Genomic DNA, 24,432 nt, shown 5'->3' on the forward strand with positions numbered 1-24,432 from the left:
GTCTGGTTAAAACATGGCTAAATTCTTTAAAAACTCTCGAGAGTAAGCTATCCAGTCCTAGGGATTTGCTTACATAAAGTCATTGGCCTTTTTTGAACACTGGTTATTGACAGCCACAAGGGTACATTCAATGTACTGTTATTAACTTTACTCTCTTGTTTTTTATACCCCCTCCTTATTCTTTGTATTTGAAGAGAAGAATGTATCTGTTACATTTACTTTCTCCCTGTCACTTGTGACCATCATCCTGCTGACAGAATATATGTACACCACACTGTAGGGAGAGGCTCTCCTACAATTTATCAAAGGCACATATACTTGTGAAAACAAGGCAGAGGCGTACCTTGAAGTTTGTGGGCCCCAATGCAAAAGATGTCCTGGGGCCCCTCACTACTACCCGCCCCTTCCGCTGCGCACCAAGATACTCCCATTATGCGCCAAGATACTCCAAGTGGCTAAAGAGTTATTTCAGAGATTTATATACATATTGAAAGGGTAATTCAAATTTATTTTGTAGAAACCATCCATTACATGACCTTGCCCCCTTTCCCCCCATCCTAGTAATCACATGACCTCATCCCCTTCCCCAATCCTAGTAATGACATGACCTTGCCCCCCATCCTAGTAATGACATGACCTTGCCCCCCCCCTATCCTATTAATGACATGACCTCACTTCCCTCCCCCATCCTAGTAATGACATGACCCCAGCCAATGAGAGCAGAGGAAGGGTGTGGACTGGGGAGAAGGCAAACAACTGGAAGCTGAGTACTGGAATATAGAACTTGGCTTGAGCCCTGGGAGACACAAGGTGGATTAGAGCTGGACTCCAGTTTTGGGATTTTGTGGAGGAAATCAAATGTAATATGACAGCAGGGAGCAGAGCTGTGGGCCCCCTGAAGCTAGGGGTGGGGTCACAATTGCAACCCCTGCAACCCCTGATACCACGCCCATGAAACCAGGGTTAGGATGATCAGAAGTATACATGCTTTACTTGACAAATCTCTTGGTAGTAGAACACTCCCTTTCAGTTGTACTTTGACTGGAGTTAGCTTTGTTTGGCTGGAGTTGCCATTTAACCAAAAGCCATATTCCCTGAAGCGTACACTGTTTTAATTACATTAAAAAAAGTTGGTTAACTGTGGAAATCAAGCAAATGATGTTACCAAGTTGGATGTAAAAAAATTCAAAGCCCTTCTGCACTTAATAAATATGCAACCCACAATTAGATTACTATTTTAAATTTATTTTTATTGGTTTTATTACATAAAGAACATGAAAACAACTATGGCCATTTGTTAATGTGTATCATTGCCATTTTGCTTTAGTTTTTATTGCCTCACATAGTTTATTAGAAGGATGCTCGGACTTCTCTACCCTTCAGAGGTTGAGGTGGACGATGGTTGCACAGAACCGGTGACTCCTTCTCACCTTCCCCAGAAGACAGGAGGCTGCGGAACTTATTTAGCTGATAAAACAAAATATATTAGAAAATTAGGATGACAGTGTTGACTGAAACGTGATCAGTTGAGGCAGGCATAAAAAAATGTTCTCAAACTTTGTTCAGTTGTCTACCAGCATCAAAACCTTCTCAGTATCTAAATGTCACCCATGCTTTTAAAGTATCGCCTGTCAAACTCTGCACGGCCGGACCTTGGGAGAGCATTTATCATGGGTCACAATAATTAATACTGGTGTCAGGCTACATTTCAGACAAACTTGTCTCTCAGGCCCCGTACACACGACCAAACATGTATGCTGAAACTGGTCCGCGGGCCAGTTTCAGCATACATGTTCGGTCGTGTGTGGGCGCGAGCGGGCCGAATTCCAGCAAACATTTGGCCGCCGGGCCTTTTCCCAGCGGGCAAATATTCCTGGACGTGTTTTAAAACCGTCCGCTGGAATCCTGCCCGCTCGGACATGTACGGTCGTCAGTACAGACCTACCGTACATGTCCAGGCGCCCGCCGTCCCTCGCATGCGTCGAATGACTTTGACGCATGCGTGGAAGCCTTTAAATGGCAGGCCCGCCCACGTCTCCGCATCATCGCCGCGTCATCGTCGCGGCGACGACGCGGACACGCCCCGCGTATTGTTTACGCGCGGACTTCTGTACGATGGTGTGTACAACCATCGTACAGAAGCCCTCTGGCAGACATGTACGGTGAAAACGGTCCGACGGACCGCTTTCACCGTACATGTTTGTTCGTGTGTACCCGGCCTCAAACTAAATCTGAGATTAAATAATTACAACAACACCAGCAGCAACATTAGAAACGGACAGCAAAGCTGCAGAAAGTCTTACTTCACAGCCACTCAAGGTTTATGCAAAAACTAACTTGCTCTAAGTCACTATTTGCATACAAATGCCCCCCTACTTCTTCCCACCCTCCCTCAACAGTTTTTGGGTCTGTTGATAGACAGCTTAGATACCAGGCATTGTAGTGTAGGATTGGGGCAGGGGGTATAGCATGGAGTCAGGGTGTGCGCCAAATCTCCACTACCAGGAAGTGAAAAACCACAAGAGGCTCAGGGCAGATCGTATACATTATGGCTTCTGATATTTCCCAGGGAGCTTTAGAATGGGATTTCTGCCCTACAGCCCCCATTTCCGCACACCTTCTTTCACAATTGCAAGGGGCCCTATGGATCTTGTTGGATTTTTAATTTATGGTACGGAAAATTTAACAGAAGAAGTGGAAACACATGGGATCTCCCCTCTTGTAGCACAAGAAGTAAGAGGTAAAGAGGAGACCCTCTATGGTATTATCCAAATGGGGCACAAAAAAAAGAGGAGTTTCACTTTCCTTACAAATTACCCTTTTTGTTCCATTTGCTCATTTATGAAAACTGATACATGATAACTTGTAACATATCAATATTTTTTGGGGCTTATTCAATGTTTCCTTTACCTGGTCAGGGCTGGCACTTATGGGTTCTCTGAATATAACCCAGGTGACACACTCAAGCAGTGGTGGGTGGGTCAAGGAGCCAATGTATGTCCAGTAGTCCTTTGATGCAGGAAGCAGGGATGATGGGTCAAAATTGGTAAAGGCTGCTTGCTTACCCTACAACAAAATTTAGAATTAAAAAAAGTTTTTCTTTTTAATTTATCAACTTACCCAAATTAATAATATTTTTATGGTCATACTAGTTGCCCCTCGGGATCCTTCCAATTATATCGGTACACAACATGCTTTGCTCAACCTTACCAAGCGTTCACTAAGGGGAACAAGTTGAACACCTTAAACACATTGGAATTTTTGATACAAGAGCTTAAGTAACATTAATCTAAACTTAATACGTTCTGCTTTTTGCACACCCAGTCCCTACACAAACAAAGAGTTGACCTTTGACCACCAATCTTGCCTAAAAATAATAATTTTCTCCACATTGCTTAAGAACTCTGCTGCTTTAAGAGATTCAGCATCCCATGCCTTTCTAATGTTTCTTGAATTATCGAATGCATTTTATTTTGTTTTTGGGAAAGGGTTAGACCCTCTGTCAGGTGTCCCTGTTCAGGAAATTTCCTCTGATGGAGTGAAGAAGGGTTAGAACCTCAGACAATGTTTTTATTTCTGTTCCTGCCTTCCTGTTCTGATGGCAGCTTCCCCCATTTAGTTTACAGGTATCACATGAACAGGAAGTGAGAAAATTTCACAAGTGCGGCTACACTTTCCCACTATATTTAACATTTAAAAAATGGACAAGCTAGAAATAACATGGAATATACTCCTTCCATTAGCACTTAAAGTCTAATAGCTATGCTGATCAATTGACCTAGATCTAACTTAATTGAGCAATGATTTCAGTAATCTGCTGTGGATTGGTTCATGTATTGCATCCTTATGAGACAGTTAGAAGCATTTTTCTCCAATTAGAGCCATTCATCTCATACATTCATTTTTTGATCTTGTTGGCAGTGTGCATACAAGGAAAAAGTTGATTGTTTCCTTTCATATGTAAGTGTACCGCCCTTCTCCTGATGACCAGGCGCTAGGGCGGAAGGAGGAAGTGGGACAGGAAGTCCCACTCCTACCGAAGCCCCCACTACCCCCCCAAAAAAATGACATGCCAAATGTGGCATGTAAGGGGGTGAGGAGTGCTTCAAGCGGAAGTTCCACTTTTGGGTGGAATTCCACTTTAACCTTTTTTTCGGTTGATTCTCCTTTAAGTGGGCGTGGCAGGAGGCGTATCCTATGCCTACATACATCTGCTAGTAGGTGTCCCTCATTCCCCTCTCAAAATGTTGGGAGGTATGCTGTTCTGTTGCTTTTGGCACTGCTCAAAGCAGAGGAGAAAGTATATCCCAGAGCATTGGTTGCAGGCTTATCCTGATACCAATCCAGAGGGTTAGTAAATGTAAAGAGGAAAAGATCACTGCTACTCCAACCCAGCCCGGGTGAACAAACAATAAGGAGCGGCCTCAGTTTATATGTCTCCATCACACCACACACCCTGATGCATTTTGCCCCTCCCACTGGGGCATAGTCATAGGGTGCGGGGCAAAATGCATCAGGGTAAAGGCATCACTTCCAGCCTAACCATCCAGGTGAATCCGAGTACTTCTCTATGAAGAGACATTATTTTCCATTTGTGATATTTATCCAACCTGCTACTACTAACACTGCTCTGCCATGCTGGATAAAATGGCTTGTTATATATGACTGCATGCCTGCATACCATAGGGAGCCATTATAGATAGGACTGTCATAATATATTAAGGCCCAGATTCACAAAGCACTTACGCCAACGTATAACAAGGTACGCCGACGTAAGTGCAAATGTTGTATCTGTGCGCCAGACCCACAAACTAAGATGCGCCTAAAAACAGGCTTCACCCCGCCGACGTAACCTGCCTACGCCGGGTCACGCCTCATTTGCATGGGTCACGCCCACTTCCACCTACGCCGGCGTACGCCTTCGAAACCTGGCGCAGCGTTGGGAGCACTGGCTTGCTGAATTCCATGCTTGCCTCTCTGCGCTGCGTTGGCGTAGCATACAGTGGTTACTCTACCGCGGCGTAATGTGCGCCCACAATCTGGGCCTAAGTCTTCACTGCTTGACTAGGCACAATATCATCAACTGAACTGACTACTGACATTCCCCAAAAGCTATTTATTTCCTGGGCTGTATATAACCAATCGATTTTATTACTGGTAATTACTAACACCTACTGCAGCTTTTGTATATACATTTACAACTTCCTTGTTGCAACCTGCAACCCACATTGATTTGCTAAAACCTGGCTGCTGTTATTTCAGTATTTTACTTTTCACAGTGGATTTAATGCTATTTACTAGTAATGTCAGAAATGCAGGGCTTTTTTTCAGGGGGAACTTGGGGGAACTCGGTTCCACCACCTCTGGCTCAGACCCTTTAGTGCCTTCTGGTTTCTGTGTTTACAAGTGATAGCTTTGTAACCCCCTGGACTCTGCACTCTGTATGTAATGCAATTCTGGTATTTAATGCCCCTTTAAAACCCTTTTACTGTTTGTAAAATCTGAACGGGTCGTGGTTGAGTTCCTGCACCTATTTTCTGAGAAAAAAAGCTCTGCAGAAATGTATTACCATTTGCACCTTTTGAAAATATCAATGTGGTTATAGCTATGGCTTTGGAGCATGTGAATAACAAATGTAGTCAGAGAATGGGGAATGATGTTATATATGTGCTTTCAAGTAATCACTTTGTAAATGTAATATGATGTGTATCACTAGAGCTTTCAAGGTGGTTGCATGTGGCTTTATATACAGTAACTGTGTATGTTCTTTTTTTTTTAAATACCCATAATAATTATGTACTCTGTATGCTAACCATGCCTATAATCATTGATTGGTATGTTTCATACATTTTTATGCATTTTTAGGTTTACTTAAATAAAAACTGTATTTTTATGATATATGTGTTGATATTTCAGACCAGCGGAACTAAGAAACCCAGCTCTGTTCTATGTCTTCATTCTATGTGCTATTCATAAGTGAAATATTCTTAGGATAATATAAATATCATTTCTGATATCTCTTATTAATTAAATTATCTCTACACCCCGAAGAGTGTTTGATTACTACCCCTACCCTTCCAAATATATAAAAGTACACATTACAGGAGCCAAATCTCCTGTAAACCAGATGAGAACAAATAATAAATCATTTAGCGGTTGAATTAACACATAACCATTGCTTTCAGGCACAGTAAGCAGAATCGTACATCATTGTCACATATTGCTTCTTATAACCGTCTACTGTGTTTCAGAAACTTTAACAGTCACTCATTTTTTATGTACTCTGAAAGTGAATAATGAATTTAATACCAGAATACAACAAATGCATTACTCACCTTTGTTCTAATTTGACCTAATGCATCCACAACTTTCTGCAGTCCTTGATGGGCATTGCCAACCTACAATAAATACACAATTCTATCTGAATACAGTAATAACAGGCAGTCAGACGATGCAGTTATAAATGGGAAAAAAATAATAATCTTGGTTTTAGTGTGCAAATGGCCTATAGGATACAGTACAGTACTTCCAAATGCTTTCTATAATGTACTATATGTGTAGGTATCTCTATAGTATTGATACTTTAATGATGATGTAAGCCATTTTACTACATCGTTGTTGGCACATAATTATCCAGATATGGCACAAGCTCAGAAACACTCTAGGGAAGTTAGATTGGTATATACTGTATAGTGATGTTTCTCCTCTCCTAGGTGTCCCTAATTAATGCATTTTAATCCTATGTTAAATACTTCACCTGCAGCACACCAATAATAATGTGGTACTTATGGAGGCATTTGTGGACAAGTTTTAGGTTTGCTGTTAAATGATTAAAACAATGACTGCCAACTTACTAGAGGAAGGAGGCCTCAAGTGCACCCCGACATCATTAAATGAGCCCACATGTTATTCAGTAAGGGCCCATTTAGACTTCTGTATTGTGGTTGCCATAATACACTAATACAGAAATAGACAAGAACCCACACAACTCACATATAGTACAGCACCATGTGACAGTCCCAGCAATGCAGGTGCTGTAGTACCTTGTGATAGTTCTATCAGTATGGTTACTGTAGTACCATGTGACAGTTCTAGCAGTGCAGGTACTGTAGTACCATGTAACAGTTCTAGCAGTATGATTTCTGTAGTATCATGTGACAGTTCTTGCAGTACGGGGACAGTAGTACCATATGACAGTTCTAAGAGTTTGGGTACGGTAGTACAATTTGACAGTTCTGGCAGTACGGTTACTGTAGTACCATGTGAGAGTTTTGTTAGTATGGCCATTGTAATACCATGTGACAGTTCTGGCAGTACCATGTAATAGTTTGGACAGTGCAGGTACTGTAGTACCATGTGACAGTTCTGGCAGTACCATGAAATAGTTCGGACAGTGCAGGTACTGTAGTACCATGTGAGTTCTGGCAGTATGGGTATGGTAATACAATGTGACAATTCTGTCAGTACCGTGTTACAGTTTGTGCAGTGAAGGTACTGTAGTATCATGTGACAGTCTGGCAGTATGGGTACTGTAGTACCATGTGACAATTCTGGCAGTACCGTGTGACAGTTCTGGCAGTGCAGGTACTGTAGTCAGGGATGGACTGGCCATCGGGACTACCGGGAGTTTCCCGGTGGGCCGATGGCTCAGTGGGCCGCCTGTCACTGTCAGTGTCTCTCTCTCGCCTCGTCACATTTATGCTAATGCTCCTGCACCCGGCGGCTGCGCCAGCCAATAGCCATCATCACTCGACACTTCTCTCCTCCTAAATTTACAGCCCTGCCCCCGTCCTAGCGGCGTGACGTCACTCGCGGCCGTAGGCGGGAGGGGATTACTATGGGAGGAGGCGGCCTCCTCCCATAGTAATCCCCTCCCGCCTACGGCCGCGAGTGACGTCACGCCGCTAGGACGGGGGCAGGGCTGTAAATTTAGGAGGAGAGAAGTGTCGACATGGTGTGACATGGTGTGTGCGGGGCTGGTCTTTGGTGGTGATCGTGACCACTTGCTGCCGGAGTTCCGCCTCTCTGCCTGGTGCGCTGTGTATTTTCCGAGGTCTCTCTCATCTACCCCCTCTGTCAGCCCTGCCCCCTTGGTCAGCCCCCCCTCTGTCAGCCCTGCCCCCTTGGTCAGCCCCCCTCTGTCAGCCCTGCCCCCTTGGTCAGCCCCCCCTCTGTCAGCCCTGCCCCCTTGGTAAGCCCACCCCTGGCAGCCCTGCCCCCTTGGTCAGCCCCCCTCTGTCAGCCCCCCTCTGTCAGCCCTGCCCCCTTGGAGGCCCCCCCTCTGTCAGCCCTGCCCCCTTGGTAAGCCCACCCCTGGCAGCCCTGCCCCCTTGGTCAGCCCCCCTCTGTCAGCCCCCCTCTGTCAGCCCTGCCCCCTTGGTAAGCCCACCCCTGGCAGCCCTGCCCCCTTGGTCAGCCCCCCCCTCTGTCAGCCCCCCTCTGTCAGCCCTGCCCCCTTGGTCAGCCCCCCTCTGTCAGCCCTGCCCCCTTGGTCAGCCCCCCTCTGTCAGCCCTGCCCCCCTCTGTCAGCCCTGCCCCCTTGGTCAGCCCCCCTCTGTCAGCCCCCCTCTGTCAGCCCACCGCCTCTGTCAGTCCCCCCTCTATCAGCCCCCCTTTCTGCCGCCCTCTGTCAACCCACCCCCCTCTGTCAGCCCCCATTCTCTGTCAGCCCACCCCTCTCTGAAAGCCCCATCTCTGTCCCCCCTCTCCCTCTGTCAGCCCACCTCTTCTCTGTCAGCCCACCCCTGTCAGTCCCCCCTCTGTCAGCCCCCTCTCTGTCACCCTCTGTCAGCCCCCCTCTGTAAGCCTACCCCTTCTCTGTCAGCCCACCCCCCTCTGTTAGCCCACCCCTCTCTGTCCCCCTCTTCCTCTGTCAGCCCCCCTGTCAGCCCACCCCATCTCTGTCAGCCCACCCCCCCTCTGTCAGTCCCCCCTCTGTCAGCCCCCTCTCTGTCACCCTCTGTAAGCCTACCCCTTCTCTGTCAGCCCACCCCCCTCTGTTAGCCCACCCCTCTCTGTCCCCCTCTTCCTCTGTCAGCCCCCCTGTCAGCCCACCCCATCTCTGTCAGCCCACCCCCCCTCTGTCAGTCCCCCCTCTGTCAGCCCCCTCTCTGTCACCCTCTGTAAGCCTACCCCTTCTCTGTAAGCCCACCCCCCTCTGTTAGCCCACCCCTCTCTGTCCCCCTCTTCCTCTGTCAGCCCCCCTGTCAGCCCACCCCATCTCTGTCAGCCCACCCCCCCCTCTGTCAGCCCACCCTATGTCAGTCCCCCCATCAGCCCACCCCTTCTCTGTCAGCCCACCCCTCTGTCAGCCCCCCTCTCTGTCACCCTCTGTCAGCCCACCCCTTCTCTGTCAGCCCACCCCCCTCTGTTAGCCCACCTCTCTCTGTCAGCCCCCCTCTCTGTCCGCCCACCCCTCTCTGTCAGTCCCCCTCTCTGTCAGCCACAGCAGGGTGCACCATTCCAGCCACCCACTGACCCAAAGCAGAGAGCCAGGCTAGCCACCAATAGCAGAGTGCACCATGCCAGCTACTCACCCACTGGTCCACAGCAGGGAGCCAGGCAGCCACCCACAGAAGCAAGCTACTCACGGCGACCCACCCACAGCAGGGCCAGGGTTACAGCCACCCATAGTGACCCACCCACAGCAGAGCCAGGGTGCCAGCCAGCCACCCCCGGTGACCCACCCACACCAGGAAACCAGACAGTCACAACAGGGTGTCAACCAGCCACTCACAGAAGCCAACCGGCCACGGTGACCTTCCACAGCAGGATGCCAGCCAGCCACCCATGGTGACTCACCCACACCAGGGCGCCTGCCAGCCACCAACAGGAGCCAGCCAGCCACCCACCCACAGAGGACTCAGGAGCCAGTCACAGCTACAGTACCCAGTGAAGGTAAGAGGAGCGCTACACAGTGCCAATTTTATTTCTTTATTTGTGAGAGGTTGGGGCAGGGGGTTTTACTTATGTTTTTTTTGCGCAATTGCGTATAGTTTATATACTGTTTTTGTGTGTGTTTGCAAAAACAAAAGTGGGCTGGTCTGGATGAAGTCCAGGGCCAAATTTTTGTCCCAGTCCATCCCTGACTGTAGTAGCATATGATAGTTTTGGCAATATGGTCATTGTAGTACCATGTGAGAGTTCTAGCAGTATGGGTACAGAAGTACAATGTAACATTTTTGTCAGTACGGGTACTGTAGTATCATATACAATTTCTGGCAGTGCAGGTACTGTAGTACCATGTGATAGTTTTGGCAGTATGGTTATTGTAGTACCACGGGCCAGTTCTAGCAGTATGGGTACAGTAGTACCATGTAACATTTTTGTCAGAATGGGTAATGTACCATGTGACAGTTCTGATAGTACTGGTACTGTAGTATTAGTGTGACCATTATTATGTGACAATATTATTATGTGACAATTCTAGCAGTACCATGTGACAGTTCTGGCAGGATGGGTGCTAAAGTACCCTTCCCCACTATATTTTAGCACAGCTGCTGTGAATAATCCCTGTAATGTGTCTATTATCTTTTTTCCTATGATTGCTAGCTTCATCTAGTGGCCATAATGCAGTATTCTCTTGACTGAGGTTTTTCAGGAAAATTACGTATTATGGCCACTAGATAGAGCTGATGATCATAGAGAAAAAACCTATTAGACTCCTTACAGGCTTTATTTGCTACAGCTGTGTGAATGCAAATTAACATTTTATTAATAGACCCTTAAGTGCTATCATTTGTTGTTTGTGTCTCTAAACCCTTCAAATAGGCTAAATCAGTATATTCAGGAAAAATGGGATAGATGGGATCCTATATACAGCGCCTACAAGCATAATCACTACATTTAAAATAGGGACTGTAGAAAATTGACAATTACATGCTAAATAAATGAGAAGTGTGAACCCAGGACGTATAAGCATTATATTTATTCCAGACCTTCAGAAAGACGGTCAGCACTGCACATCCATCAAGATTCTTAGAGGCTTCAGCAAAGCTTGAATATTTCTCAGAGTTCCAGTGAACAAGGTGCAACTGCAAGAGAAGAATGTCATCCAGTCAGTCAGGAAATAAGGGAAACATCTACTGGCTTAGCACAGGGCCGATCCTAGGCAGGGTGCACAGGGTGCATTGCACCCAGGCGCCTGCAGAGGTGGGGGTGCCAAAGTGCCAGAGTTCTTTCTGATTATCTCCTGTACTATGTCTGCAGTCTCTGACCATCTCCTGTATCATGTCTGTAGTATGAAGCCCTCTCTGTGTCCATCAGAGAGGCCCCCCTCCAGGTCCCAATAAAGTACTGTATTTTGTTTATTGTTAAGAGATCATGTAAGGATCCCAGGTTAATGAAGACTTCGTGGGGGAGCATCTCTGTGATTGAGTCATTGCCATAGAAACATTTGTAAAGGGGAGGGGTTAGTAAAACGATGACGCCCATGTGGGGGCGCCAGAAATATTTCTGCACCCAAGCGCCTGTGACCCTAGGATCGGCCCTGGCTTAGCAGACATAATGCTTGTACAGGATTTTCATTAGATGGTCATTGGTATCATCATACATCAATATCAAACAAGAAAATATTTTCAGAACAGTATAACTATTATAAGAGTCATTAGGCTCAGCGGCATTCAGATTACTGAGGCATAAATAAAAGAGAGCAGGTAAATAAAAGGCTATCTAACCTTTAATACCATTGCATGTTACTCCCATATTTTTTTCCCATCCTGCAAGCACACCGCCCCAGTGTGAAGGCACTCGGGTCCTCACACTGGGGTGGCTTGAGAAGCGCTTTACAGACGCTATTTTTAGTGCTAAAACGCCTGAAAAGCGCCATCATTGTGAAAGGGGTCTTGGATATAGACTCATCAACACTAATTGCCTCACATTCTCATTTTCGGCAAGTAAAACATTGTACCCCTCAGGGTCATGAATATCCCATCAAATATTCCAGGCATCAAAAGACCAAAAGGTATCAGTCTTTAGGTATGATGGTTGCATTAATTTTCCTTCTTTGGGCTTTTCAGCAGGTATAGAAAATTAGCCAGATTCAGAGACGTTTACGCCGGCGTATCAGTAGATACGCCGTCGTTACTCTGAATCTAAGCCGTCGTACATTTAAGTATATTCTCAAATTGAGATACACTTAAATGTAGCTAAGATACGACTGCCTGCGCCGTCGTATCTTAGCTGTCTAGTTCCGCCGGCCGCTAGGGGCGTGAACGCTGATTTACGCCTAGAATGCGTAAATCAGCGGGACAAGCCTATTCATGAACGTACGCTTGCCTGTCGCAGTAAAGATACGCCGTTTACGTAAATCGTTTTCCTGGGGTAAAGTTAGTCGAACAAAAAGCTGGCCTAGCCAATGTTAAAGCGGTGGTTCCCCTAAAAATAAAATGTTGACATCGCATTTAGCAAATAAATTACAGTTAGAATCGGCTTGTTTTATTTAAAAAATACCTCCGTACGTATCGTTTCCAATTTTTCGGTCCCACCGCCACTTCAGGGTACGATGCAGGCGGTGGGCGTTCCTAATTGATTGACAGGCATCCGAACGACGCATCCATCGCGTCACGAGATGCCGAAAAAAGCCGAACGTCGGTGCGCATGCGCCGTATAGAGCCGCACCGACGTTCGGCTTTTTTCGGCATCTCGTGACGCGATGGATGCGTCGTTCGGATGCCTGTCAATCAATTAGGAACGCCCACCGCCTGCATCGTACCCGGAAGTGGCGGTGGGACCGAATAATGGAAACGATACGTACGGAGGTATTTTTTAAATAAAACAAGCCGATTCTAACTGTAATTTATTTGCTAAATGCGATGTCAACATTTTATTTTTAGGGGAACCACCGCTTTAACATTGGCTAGGCCAGCTTTTTGTTCGACTAACTTTACCCCAGGAAAACGATTTACGTAAACGGCGTATCTTTACTGCGACAGGCAAGCGTACGTTCATGAATAGGCTTGTCCCGCTGATTTACGCATTCTTGATTGACAGGCATCCGAACGACGCATCCATCGCGTCACGAGATGCCGAAAAAAGCCGAACGTCGGTGCGGCTCTATACGGCGCATGCGCACCGACGTTCGGCTTTTTTCGGCATCTCGTGACGCAATGGATGCGTCGTTCGGATGCCTGTCAATCAATTAGGAACGCCCACCGCCTGCATCGTACCCGGAAGTGGCGGTGGGACCGAATAATGGAAACGATACGTACGGAGGTATTTTTTAAATAAAACAAGCCGATTCTAACTGTAATTTATTTGCTAAATGCGATGTCAACATTTTATATTTAGGGGAACCACCGCTTTAAGTATGGACGTCGTTCCCGCGTCGAATTTTGAAAATGTTTACGTCGTTTGTGTAAGTCGTCCGTGAATGGGGCTGGATGTAATTTACGTTCACGTCAAAACCAATACGTCCTTGTGGCGTACTTTGGAGCAATACACACTGGCAATACACACTGGCAATACACACTGGGCATGCACCGTTCGTTAAAAACGTCAATCACGTCAGGTCACGAGTCATTAACATAAAACACGCCCCCCTGTTCCTCATTTGAATTAGGCGCGCTTACGCCGGCCCATTTATGCTATGCCGCCGTAACTTAGGAGGCAAGTGCTTTGTGAATACAGCACTTGCCTCTCTGACTTACGGCGGCATAGCATATATGCGATACGCTACGCCGCCTCAAAGTTAAGCCAGTCTTTCTGAATCTGGCAAAATATCTATTACTCTTGTAAATAATGAAAGGTCCTTGTAACTTCTGTGCACAGATCTTCATGACCTCCAATTTATAAGAGATCATGAACAGCATGAGATTAGAGTCTCCTTCCACCTCCTAGGTCCAGCTGTACATCTGCTCTGTGTAGCCCCACAGCGCCACTAAAATTTACCTTCATATTTGTGTTTGGTAGATGCTTTTTATACAGAAATATTTTTATTTATATTATAATTCTTTAGGATTTTAGGAAAAGGTAAGTTTTCTGGCATAAAGAGGTTGGTAAAGATTTACCATGTACAGTGTTTCCTATAAAAAGACATATTGTTTTTCTTTTTTTTCTTACAAAAGAACAATAAAGAAGTTGGTTTTACATTCATTTGGTTTACATGAATGAGTTACAACCATAAAGGATCATGAACCCACATTAATTTAAAATATAAAAAAATGTATGTAAAGATTGAGGGCCCATTCACACTAAGGCCCCCGTACACACGGTCGGACAAAACCGATGAGAATGGTCCGACGGACCGTTTTCATCGGTTCATCTCTGAAGTGGCCGTACGGCCTGATGTGTGTACACACCGTCAGTCCAAAATCCGATCGGGTCAGAACGCGGTGACGTCAAACACACGATGTGCTGAATAAAACGAAGTTCAATGCTTCCAAGCATGCGTCGACTTGATTCTGAGCATGCGCGGGTTTTGAACCGATGCTTTTCTGTACTAACCATCGGTTTGGTCCGATCGGGCAGCGGTCCATCGGTTCCGTTTTGAAGCATGTTTTAAAATTTTGGACCGAAGGAAAACAGACCGATAGCCTATACACACGGTCGGTTTGGGCCGATGAAAATGAACTTCGGTTCATTCTCATCGGACCAAACCGACCATGTGTACGGGGCCTCACACATTCCATTGCGGTAGTTATGTACACATGTTATGGTACATGGTAATGTGTGTTGTGTTAAGGAAGCCCATTTGGTTTAAATGAGCTGCTGACACCCCACAATATGCACATGTAAAATGTGTTGGGGTGCTATTCACAATAACCGGCACCACAATGCACAAAACAAAAAGGTTGATTATTGTGTGTTGCAGCCATGCCATTATTTTACCAGGTGTTGCTGCAACGCTATAGTGTGAAAGGGCTCTAGACTAGAGGAAATAAACTCTGCAATACAATATCTCTTTTTGAAGGCAAGGATCCAGTGGGAATATTTTCATTTTCATCAGGAACATATAATGAATTTACAGATAATAAATTTATACAGTCAGGATAAGGAAATCATGTATCATATCAGTCTTGCCATAGAATGTACTACATGACCAAACTCCATCAAGCTTAAGCAGTGTAGTGTTGTATAGAAGAGTGTACATATATATAATATATATATATATATGTACACTCTTCTATACAACACTACACTGCTTAAGCTTGATGGAGTTTGGTCATGTAGTACATTCTATGGCAAGACTGATATGATACATGATTTCCTTATCCTGACTGTATAAATATATATATATTAGGGCTGTGCAAATTAACTTTTAATTAATCGATTAATCTTTAATTTTTTTAATCGATTAGAATTCTTTTGATTGGTACTCACCTCTCCGCCGGCTTCTGGGCCTTCAGGGAGTTCCGTCGGAGATCCGGTGACGTCACGGACACCGGCGGGGCTTGCCGTGTCCATCTGAAGGGCTCCTTTGCCTTCATATCTGCATGCCGACGGGACCTTACTATCTGCCACACGCAAGGGCTTTTACACTTCCCTCTATCACTTCCCTCTATCAACCTGGGATTCTACAACCATCCACTGGGAGTTGTTATGGTTGCCTTCATGGGACATCTACATGCCGACGGACTGATTTTAACCTCTCCTCATCTGGATTCAGCAGTGGAATCGTTGTACACATTTTTATACCAGTATAATACTTAGCTACATGTTTTTATGACTGCTTTTGGTACCGTTTGGTATTACTCGCACCATTTTTACAGTTTATGTAGCTACATCCATTTTATCTCCAAGGAGATCAGCTAAAAGTAGTTGGATCTGTATGTGCATTATAATTAATCGAAATTAGTCGATTAAAAAAAAAAAGATTAATCAAACAGAAAAAATATTGATCAGTAACAGCCCTAATATATATATATATATATATATATATATATATATATATATATATATATATATTTGTATACAACGAATAAAGAAAGAGTAAATTGCTGCTATGATAATATAGGGTGTACAAGGTGAAGTGGTACCTCTGCAGAATAGCTCTTTCCATCCACAGTATGCTCTGATCCCAATTCATTGGAAGGTCCCCAGTGGAAGTGGAATTGGTTAAGGCGGTAACTTGCTTTGAGCGGACCTCCTTTCACAACTGAAAAATTGATATTAAATAGTTTGATTTGATTGTAAAATGAAATATTTGGGTTATGTTGTCAAAATTGTAGTATGTTAGTTTGTAACTTAAAATACGTAAAAAAAACTATGGTCATTTTAGTGCTCGAATAGGGTAGAATACATTTCTCTATCTTCCACTCAACTCATAATAGAAATCAAATTATCTGAAACTCCAGGTGTTCTTTACTGGATTTAGGATTACCTGAGACATCTTCTTTGTCTTCAGAAATAACATGGAAGGAATGTCCAATGTTGATAATGGACTTGATAGAAGATGGGTTGTAGTTAATGCTAAGAGACTGCAGGGACCCATCAGATTTGGCTTCCTGGGTTTTTATATCAACTGGAGATTGATAATTTCCTTGAGCAATGGGATACAGTTTCTGCCACTGATCAGGCCCTAAAAAGAACAAGTCACAAGTCATTGCTCTCATGTTGGTCATATTTAGGCAAAAACATTAAGTACACATGTCTAAAAGATAAAAATTGTATTTGTTAATAGGATACTTAAAGTGTTACTAAACCCATGACAGCTATGCAAATATAAAGCTAAAATGATATATTTGGCTAAACTAAAATTCCCAACATGCCCTGAAGATTTTTTTTTTTTAGTTCGTAACTCATGAAACCTGCAGTTTCTATGTATTAATAAGGTTGAACTAATGTACAGTAAAGAACATACACCATTTATAAATTAAGGATGGTTTACAGTACTGGGATACAGCTTAACCCCTTGACCCATAAAGAAAAATGTAGTGCCTATGTCATGGATGTGCAGTAATGTTTGTCTGTCAGCTTACTTCCTCCATGTGTTCACCTTAGAGGCCAGCCACTCTCACCTGGCTGCTTAAGTAATCTCTCCTCTAGAATGGCTCCACCCCAGGTCCTATCAGGGAACTCTATATTAACATGTGCACTGCAAGCCAGCTGTGCTGATTAACAGTGTTTGTTAAGCTATTGTGTGTTTGAGTTCCTGCCTGCCGTGTGCTACATCTGTCTCTGTTTTACCGATCTTGGCTTGTTCTCGACGATCCCTGTCTGCTTTTGACCTTGACCTTTGGCGTGTCCTTTGTTTATCCTTGTCTGCTGGTCGCCCCGACCTTTGGCGTGTCCTTTGTTTATCCTTGTCTGCTAGTCACCCCGACCTTTGGCTTATCCCCTCACTATCTCTTGTATCCTGAGCTGCTGCTTCCCCTCTATCCTCTATAGCCTACTGTGAGCGTGAGCTGGGAGACTCTGGGGGCCGCGACCTGGATCCAGTTGCAGCCCAGTCCATCCTCACCATTAAAGGCTCTAGTGAACACCTGCTGGATCTTAGACTCCGCGCCCTGAGGAATCTTAGGCTCTAGCTCCCTGTGGGATCCCTGTTACTGCTCCAGTGGACCTGCCTTCCTTAACCATCCAGTGTTCCGTCCGCAGCAGTCAACTGTAGGGTCCACTACCTTAGCGTTGCACTCCTGACCTCAACGGTGTGCATCTGTCACCTGACCGCAGGTGACCTGACAGCCTGATTACAATAAATTTAATATAGTGCAACCTCTCCCCTTAATTTTGTTCCCTCACCAAGTGCATAGTACTCATGAATTCCTAGGTGTCTAACCTATTTAACATAGTCAGCTTAACCGTTTAAAATATTGGAATTATACACAATATTGCTACATACAGTTAAACTTATATATGCTAAAATTAATATACAATAATTCAAAAACACTTTGACGCCATCTCCCACGGGTCTTAAATATTGTGCAAAACAGCTAACTATTGATGTAATGAAACAATCAAGACCTATATCAATATTTGCCCTGTAGAAATCAAGGTGTCCATTGTATAGATCCATCCAGTTTCTACTTGTGAGAACATTAACGTTACCTCTGGTCCATCCTATTTGCATTTTTTTATATTCCCCAAAATTGAAAACCCCTTGCATTTTTATGGTTTTAAACTGTACAGACGTTTTAAAATTCTATATACTGTACAGTGCATCTGGAAAGTATACCTTATTGCAAAATTTCTTAAATTCATTTCATTCAGATTTCCCTCAAAATTCTGCAAACAATACCCCATCATGACAATGTGAAAGAAGTTTGAAATCTTTGCAATTTTTAAAAAAATAAAAAAATAAAAATCACATGTACATAATTATTCACAGCCTTTGCCATGACACTGAAAATTTAGTTGTAGTTGCATCCTGGTTCCACTAATCATCCTTAAGATGTTTCTACAACTTTATTGGAGTCCACATGTGGTAAATTCAGTTGATTGGACATGATTGGAAAAGGCACACACATGTCTATATAAGATCCTACAGATCCCACAGTTAACAGTGCATATTAGGGCACAAACCAAGCCATGAAGTCCAAGGAATTATCTGTAGACCTCTGAGACTGGATTGTATTGAGGTACAGATCTGTACAGAAACATTTCTGCAGCATTGAAGGTCTCAGTGGGCACAGTGGCCTCCATCATATGCAAATGGAAGAAGTTTGGAACCATCAGGACTCTTCCCAGAGCAGACTGCCAGGCCAAACTGAGCGATCAGGGAAGAAGAGCCTTAGTCAAGGAGGTGACCAATAACCTGATGGTCACTCTGACAGAGCGCCAGCATTTCTCTGTGGAGAGAAGAGAATATTCCAGAAGAACCACCATCTATGCAGAATTCAAAAAATCAGGCCTGTATGGTAAAGTGGCCAGACGGAAGCCACTCCTCAATAAAAGGCACATGATAGCCCGCCTGGAGTTTGCCAAAAGGCATCTGAAGGACTTTCAGACAATGAGAAGCTAAATTCTCTGGTCTAATGAAACAAAGATTGAACTCTGGCCTTAATGGCAAGTGTCGTGTCTGGAGGAAACCAGGCATCGCTCATCACCTGGCTAATACCATCCCAACAGTGAAGCATGGTGGTGGCAATCTCATGCTGTGGGAATGTTTTTCAGCGGTAGGAACTGGGAGACTAGTCAGGATCGAGGGAAAGATTAATGCAACAATGTACAGAGACATCCTTGATTAAAATCCTGTTCCAGAGCGCTCTGGACCTCAGACTGGAGAGAAAGTTCATCTTCCAACAGGACAACGACCCTAAGCATACTACCAAGATAACAAAGGAGTGGCTATGGGACAACTGTTTAAATATTTTAAGATCTAAAACACTTCCTCTTATTTACTAGAAGTGATAACTTAAATTCCAACTCATTGCTCTGTGCTTCCAAATACGATAAGATATTTCTCGACTCTTCACCATTTTATACATATGTTGTCTATGAAGTGGTGCCATTTATATAGTTGGGGACAATCTTTTCCATAGATAATCTTTTCCCCACTCCCATCTATTCATATAAAATTTCCAAGGCTGAGTGAAATTTCAGCTTACCTTTTGTTACTACACAGATGTGTAGGATCACTTTTCAAGATTGAAGTCTGGTTCACACTGGTACGATTTGAGATGCGATTTGAGATGTCAAATCGCATCTCAAATCGGTGTCATTTGCCGGCAATTGTCGGCAATGGCACCGTCTTAATCCCGCCAGCGGGAGTGAAATCGTACAAGTCCAGCTGAACTCGCACGGCTTCACTACTGCAGCCCAGTGTGAACCTGGGCTGAATGTGTATTTCTATCATCCATTATCCTCATCTCTTTTTCATATTCTTGCTTATTTTGAACTATCCTCCCCTTTTTTTTCTATGTTTAAGATATTTTATCCTCAATTTAAATTCCTCTGAATTTCTATGTTTCTTAATTTTCAGATATTTCCCACCATATTGTGTTTAAATCCCTACATTTAATTGCTGCTATTTTGGGATGTGAATACCATAGCCAGATGACTATTTATGTCTTTATTACCACCGATATTACTTATTTGAAAATGTTATTTCTGTCAATTCAATATTCTAATATACTTCTATGTGCAATGTATATTGCAACCCTTTATTTAAAACCCTTAATTCATTTTATTTGAATTTGCATTGCTGAAAATATAAATTCATTCTCCTAATACTCCCTTTTCCATTTTGCACTCTAAGGCCCGGATTCTCGTACCTTGGCGCATAGTTATGCCGGCGTAGTGTATCGAATATACGCTACGCCGACGTAGCGCAGAGCGGCGAGCACAGTATTTACAAAGCACTTGCTCCCAACGTTGCGCCAGCGTAACGTAAATTCTTCGGCGTAAGCCGGCCTAATTCAAAGTAGGTGGAAGTGGGCGTGATCCATTTAAATGAAGTGTGACCCCATGCAAATTATGGGCCGAACGAACGGCGCATGCGCCGCCCCATGGACGCATCCCAGTGCGCATGCTCATAATCACGTCGGAAATACTACCTAAGATACGTCGAATCACTGCCTATGACGTGAACGTAACCTACGCCCAGCCCTATTCACGTACTACTACGTAAACAATGTAAAATACGACGGCTGTTCCCTGGTCCATTCCTTAACATGACTTACACCTGCTTTATGAGGCTTAACTTTACGTCGGACGTAAGCCTTACGTAAACTGTGTATATTAATGTGCCGGGCGCAAGTACGTTCGTGAATCGGCATATCTCACTCATTTGCATATTTGCAATGAGGCGGCCAGCGTAAATATGCGCCCAAGATACACCGGCGTAGGAAAGTTACGTCGGTCGGAGGAAGCCTATTTTCAGGCGTATCTAGTTCTATGAGCACGGCGCATAGATACGACGGCGCACATTTACACTTACGCGGCGTATCTGTAGATACGTTGGCGTAAGTGCTACGTGAATCCGGGCCTATGTCACTGCCCTACTTCTTCTCTTTCGGGAGTGTATCCTATATTTCTTGATTCTTGGTATACTTCTTATAATCATACTTGCTGTAAAAGGACATTCCTATATTGGTCTTTATTCTATTTTTACATTTTATTGTGCTTAAAATCCATAACATTTCTTTGAATTTTATTATGTGTAATATCCTGCTCTAAATCAGTTAGAGTTTTTTCTTCAAGTTACATGATAACTTAGTTTATTCAATCAATGTTTTAAACAGTTCCTACTCGAATATGAATTCCTCAACTCCTCCCCATTAAAAAAAAAAATATCATATTAAAATCTGGGTGGGCCTAAATTTTGGTTAAAAGGGAGGAAATGTTAAGTGGCAATTATCACAAGCAGGAACAAGATTGACCTACAAGAAGATAAAGATAGTAATGGTTTAATTTTTCAAGTTAGTCCTCTTGCACAAATTATAGAACCTGTGGGAGATGAAAGTGTTTGTGGGACGTTTTAAATATTTTAATGCATAAGTTTTGCTGTTTGTGACAATATTGTGTACTATTTCAATTTTTAAATGATAAAGCTAGAAATTTAGCTAGGTATTTACCAAAGTCTATTGATAGATAAAGAGTTAAAGAAGTCTTTTGAAAAATCTGTTGGGTTACAAATATGTCACCACCTGGATCACTGTCTGTTATAAACAATTTACTCTTTCACTGAGCACTGATAGTATAGCTTTTGCTCTTCTACACAGCAGCTATATTTGCTCATCCCTCCTCTCTTATTATCCATTCACAGAATGCTTTGTACAAAATTCACAGCTTTCTATGAATGGACAAGGAAGTGGTGGGGCAGACAGGACCGCTTTTATGTAGGAGAGCTGAAAGTCTCTTGTTTAGACCATCAGCACTCATGAAAAGTGTAAATTGTAAATAACAGGCAATAATCCAGGTGATGGCATATACCTCCTGGAAAATACCATATTTATCGGCGTATACCGCGCACTTTTTTCCCCTTAAAATAAGGGGGAAATCGTTGGTGCGCGATATACGGCGATACCCGCTTCCCGTGCTGTGTTTGAACGCCGCCGCCGACATATACCGAGCGCAGTACACTCGGGTACACTCGGCCAGGCTCGGCTCCACTCACGGCCACGCCCTGTGCCGCCTCCTAGCCTTTATGCGAGAGGAGCCGAGCGTGGCCGAGCATGCCCGAGTGTACTGCGCTTGGTATATGTCGGCGGCGGCGTTCAAACACAGCGCGGGAAGCGGGGATCAGCTCAAAAACAGCGCGGGAGAAGCGGGGAGGACACCACAGAGGCCGCAGACGGACGCCGGACCGGACAAGGCCGCCGATGGACGCCGGGGCAAGACACCACCGAGGGGCATTCAAACTGTAAGTATTTTCTTTTTTTATCTGAAATTTCCCTTCTAGGTTGGGGGTGCGCGCTATACGTCGGTGCGCACTATATGAAGATAAATATGGTAACTATTTGTAACCCAGAGGATAGTTTTCCAAAAATTGTTTTTCCTAGATTTCCCCCATTATATTTAGAGCATATAGCTCTATGTGGGCTGCCTTGCTCTATCCCATGAGAATGTTCTGCTGTGACGAAATGCATTGTAAGGCATGCACTCAGGATACATACCTATAGCTGTGTAATACACACCGAGCACAGAGCCGCAGGGTAAAAGTGATTAGGCATTTAAGACTAGCATTGTCGCAAGTGAGTTCATATATTGCTTTGTTTTTAAATAAAAGTTAAAACCCTTATTATACTATTGGCGTGGAACTTGATGAAGACTATGTGAAAATACAACATTATTTAATAAATAACTTCTACCATGCATTCAAAAGCCTTAAACAATATGTCAAACTGGTATGAAAATCACCTCTCAATAATAATTAAAAGAAAAAAAAGAAAAGTCACCAAAAAAAGTTTTTGGTGGAGAAGCAAATTTTCAAGTTATGTTATCATCGGTTATGAATTTTTCTCACATAAATCTTCAGGAAGAAAGAAACATTAAAATATTTTTTATGAATCGCAGACAGATATACAGCTTGTATCCCAGTGCATGAGCCCAACAACTATGGCTAATGATTTTTTCCCTGTTGGTATTCCTTTACTACAGTACACTTACCATTGTGTGCCTCATAACCCCAGTTCAAGCTGCTCATGGTTCTGGATTTTAGCAAGGTATTCTCCTCTTGGCTGCAGTAGTTTCTGTTCTTCAAAACCACTTTATATAGGCTTACTCCATTTGGATTTTACAGCTTGCTTTATATGTTTGAGTCTCGTGTTGCAATAAAATGCAGTCGTGGCAAAATTCCACCCAGACAAAATGAGGCAATTTTCTCATAAATGGTTGCAATGGTGCCACACTTATCTCACAGCAAGGTTTACTACTGTATGCTTAACTTGTGATCTATTTAGGATTAACGGCATATTACCAAAATATCCCTTGAATGACTATCTAATTGGTTGGCAAAAAATGGCTTTCATGATCAAAAAAATCTAAGGGTACCCTGTAAATCTTCATGATGTCACATTTCTGCTGACTTTGGCCACAGTGTTGGCCAGCACTACAGGAGAAAAAGATTTGGGGGTGCTTAATTCAGATTGCAAAATGATCAACCATGACCATGGTGAAAGGTTTGGGAGATAAAACATTGAGAGCGACTTCAGGAACTTACAGTGGGGTAGATTCAGGTACCGCTGCACACTTCTTATGGAGGCGCAGCGTACCGTTTTTACCCTGCGCCTACGCAAATTATCTGCGCTACGCTTCATTCATGAAGCAGTAGCTACGTAATTTGCGCAGGCGCTCCTTAAAACTGCCCGGCGTAGGGGGGCGTGGCTTGCGCGCGAGAGAAATGGCAGCTTCAGCCTAGAGCTCCCTGTAACCGGCCGGACAATCATAGCAAACGGACAGGTTTCCTGCCACCCCGAGGACCCGCGCTGCTACCGACAGCTGTGCAGACACTGCAGGAGCGATGTCCCGCAAGAGGAAGGAGGAGAGGAACCTCCAAAAGCTCACGGCACTATCATTCATGCCCGAGAGACGGGGGGGTAAGCAAGATGGCGCCGCCGGAGCTAACACGCGGCGCTCCGCCGCCTACACAGACCTCCCAAGCAGCGATCCACAAAACGCAGAGGGAGGACTGTCCTCCCCCCTCCTCACCCAATCTCCTCTACTGTCTCCGGTGACACAGAGCCCTGCAAAGGCACGGATGCGCCTAGATACAGACCCACTGGCCGGGACCGCAGTGAGTACAGCCTTGCACAACGCTCATGCCATCTCCTCCCTGCAGTCCTCCATTGCTGCATTCCCCACCTCAGGGCAGCCTGTTCTTGACACTACGATGAAAGACATGCTGATGACCCTACAGTCCTCCCTCATGTCTAATTTTTCATCCCTGATCCACAAATTCACAGATGATATGAGGCACTTGGGAGATAGGGTACATTACATTGAAGACAAGATGGAGGAATGTACTGATACTGTGAATAGCCTGGTGGATGAGTGTATGTCACAGAAGGAGGACACGGCCTGGATTAAGTCTAAGCTGGCAGACCTTGAGGACCG

At 44.3% G+C, this 24,432-nt stretch overlaps 1 protein-coding gene across 1 annotated transcript; it reads right to left on the bottom strand.

Annotated features, from left to right (window-relative positions):
• Positions 1-1,229: 1,229 nt before the first annotated feature.
• On the bottom strand, positions 1,230-23,094 carry CA1 (carbonic anhydrase 1). Its single transcript, XM_040354565.1, has 7 exons — positions 22,987-23,094; positions 16,319-16,516; positions 15,975-16,093; positions 10,938-11,033; positions 6,336-6,398; positions 2,911-3,066; positions 1,230-1,467 (listed from the first exon to the last, which is right to left on the bottom strand). The coding sequence occupies exons 1-7, from the start codon at positions 23,021-23,023 to the stop codon at positions 1,351-1,353; spliced, it is 786 nt and encodes a 261-aa protein (XP_040210499.1). The 5' UTR covers positions 23,024-23,094; the 3' UTR covers positions 1,230-1,350.
• Positions 23,095-24,432: the final 1,338 nt, after the last annotated feature.

The sequence above is a fragment of the Rana temporaria genome, chromosome 5, assembly GCF_905171775.1.
Source record: "Rana temporaria chromosome 5, aRanTem1.1, whole genome shotgun sequence".
Classification (NCBI taxonomy): Eukaryota; Metazoa; Chordata; class Amphibia; order Anura; family Ranidae; genus Rana; species Rana temporaria.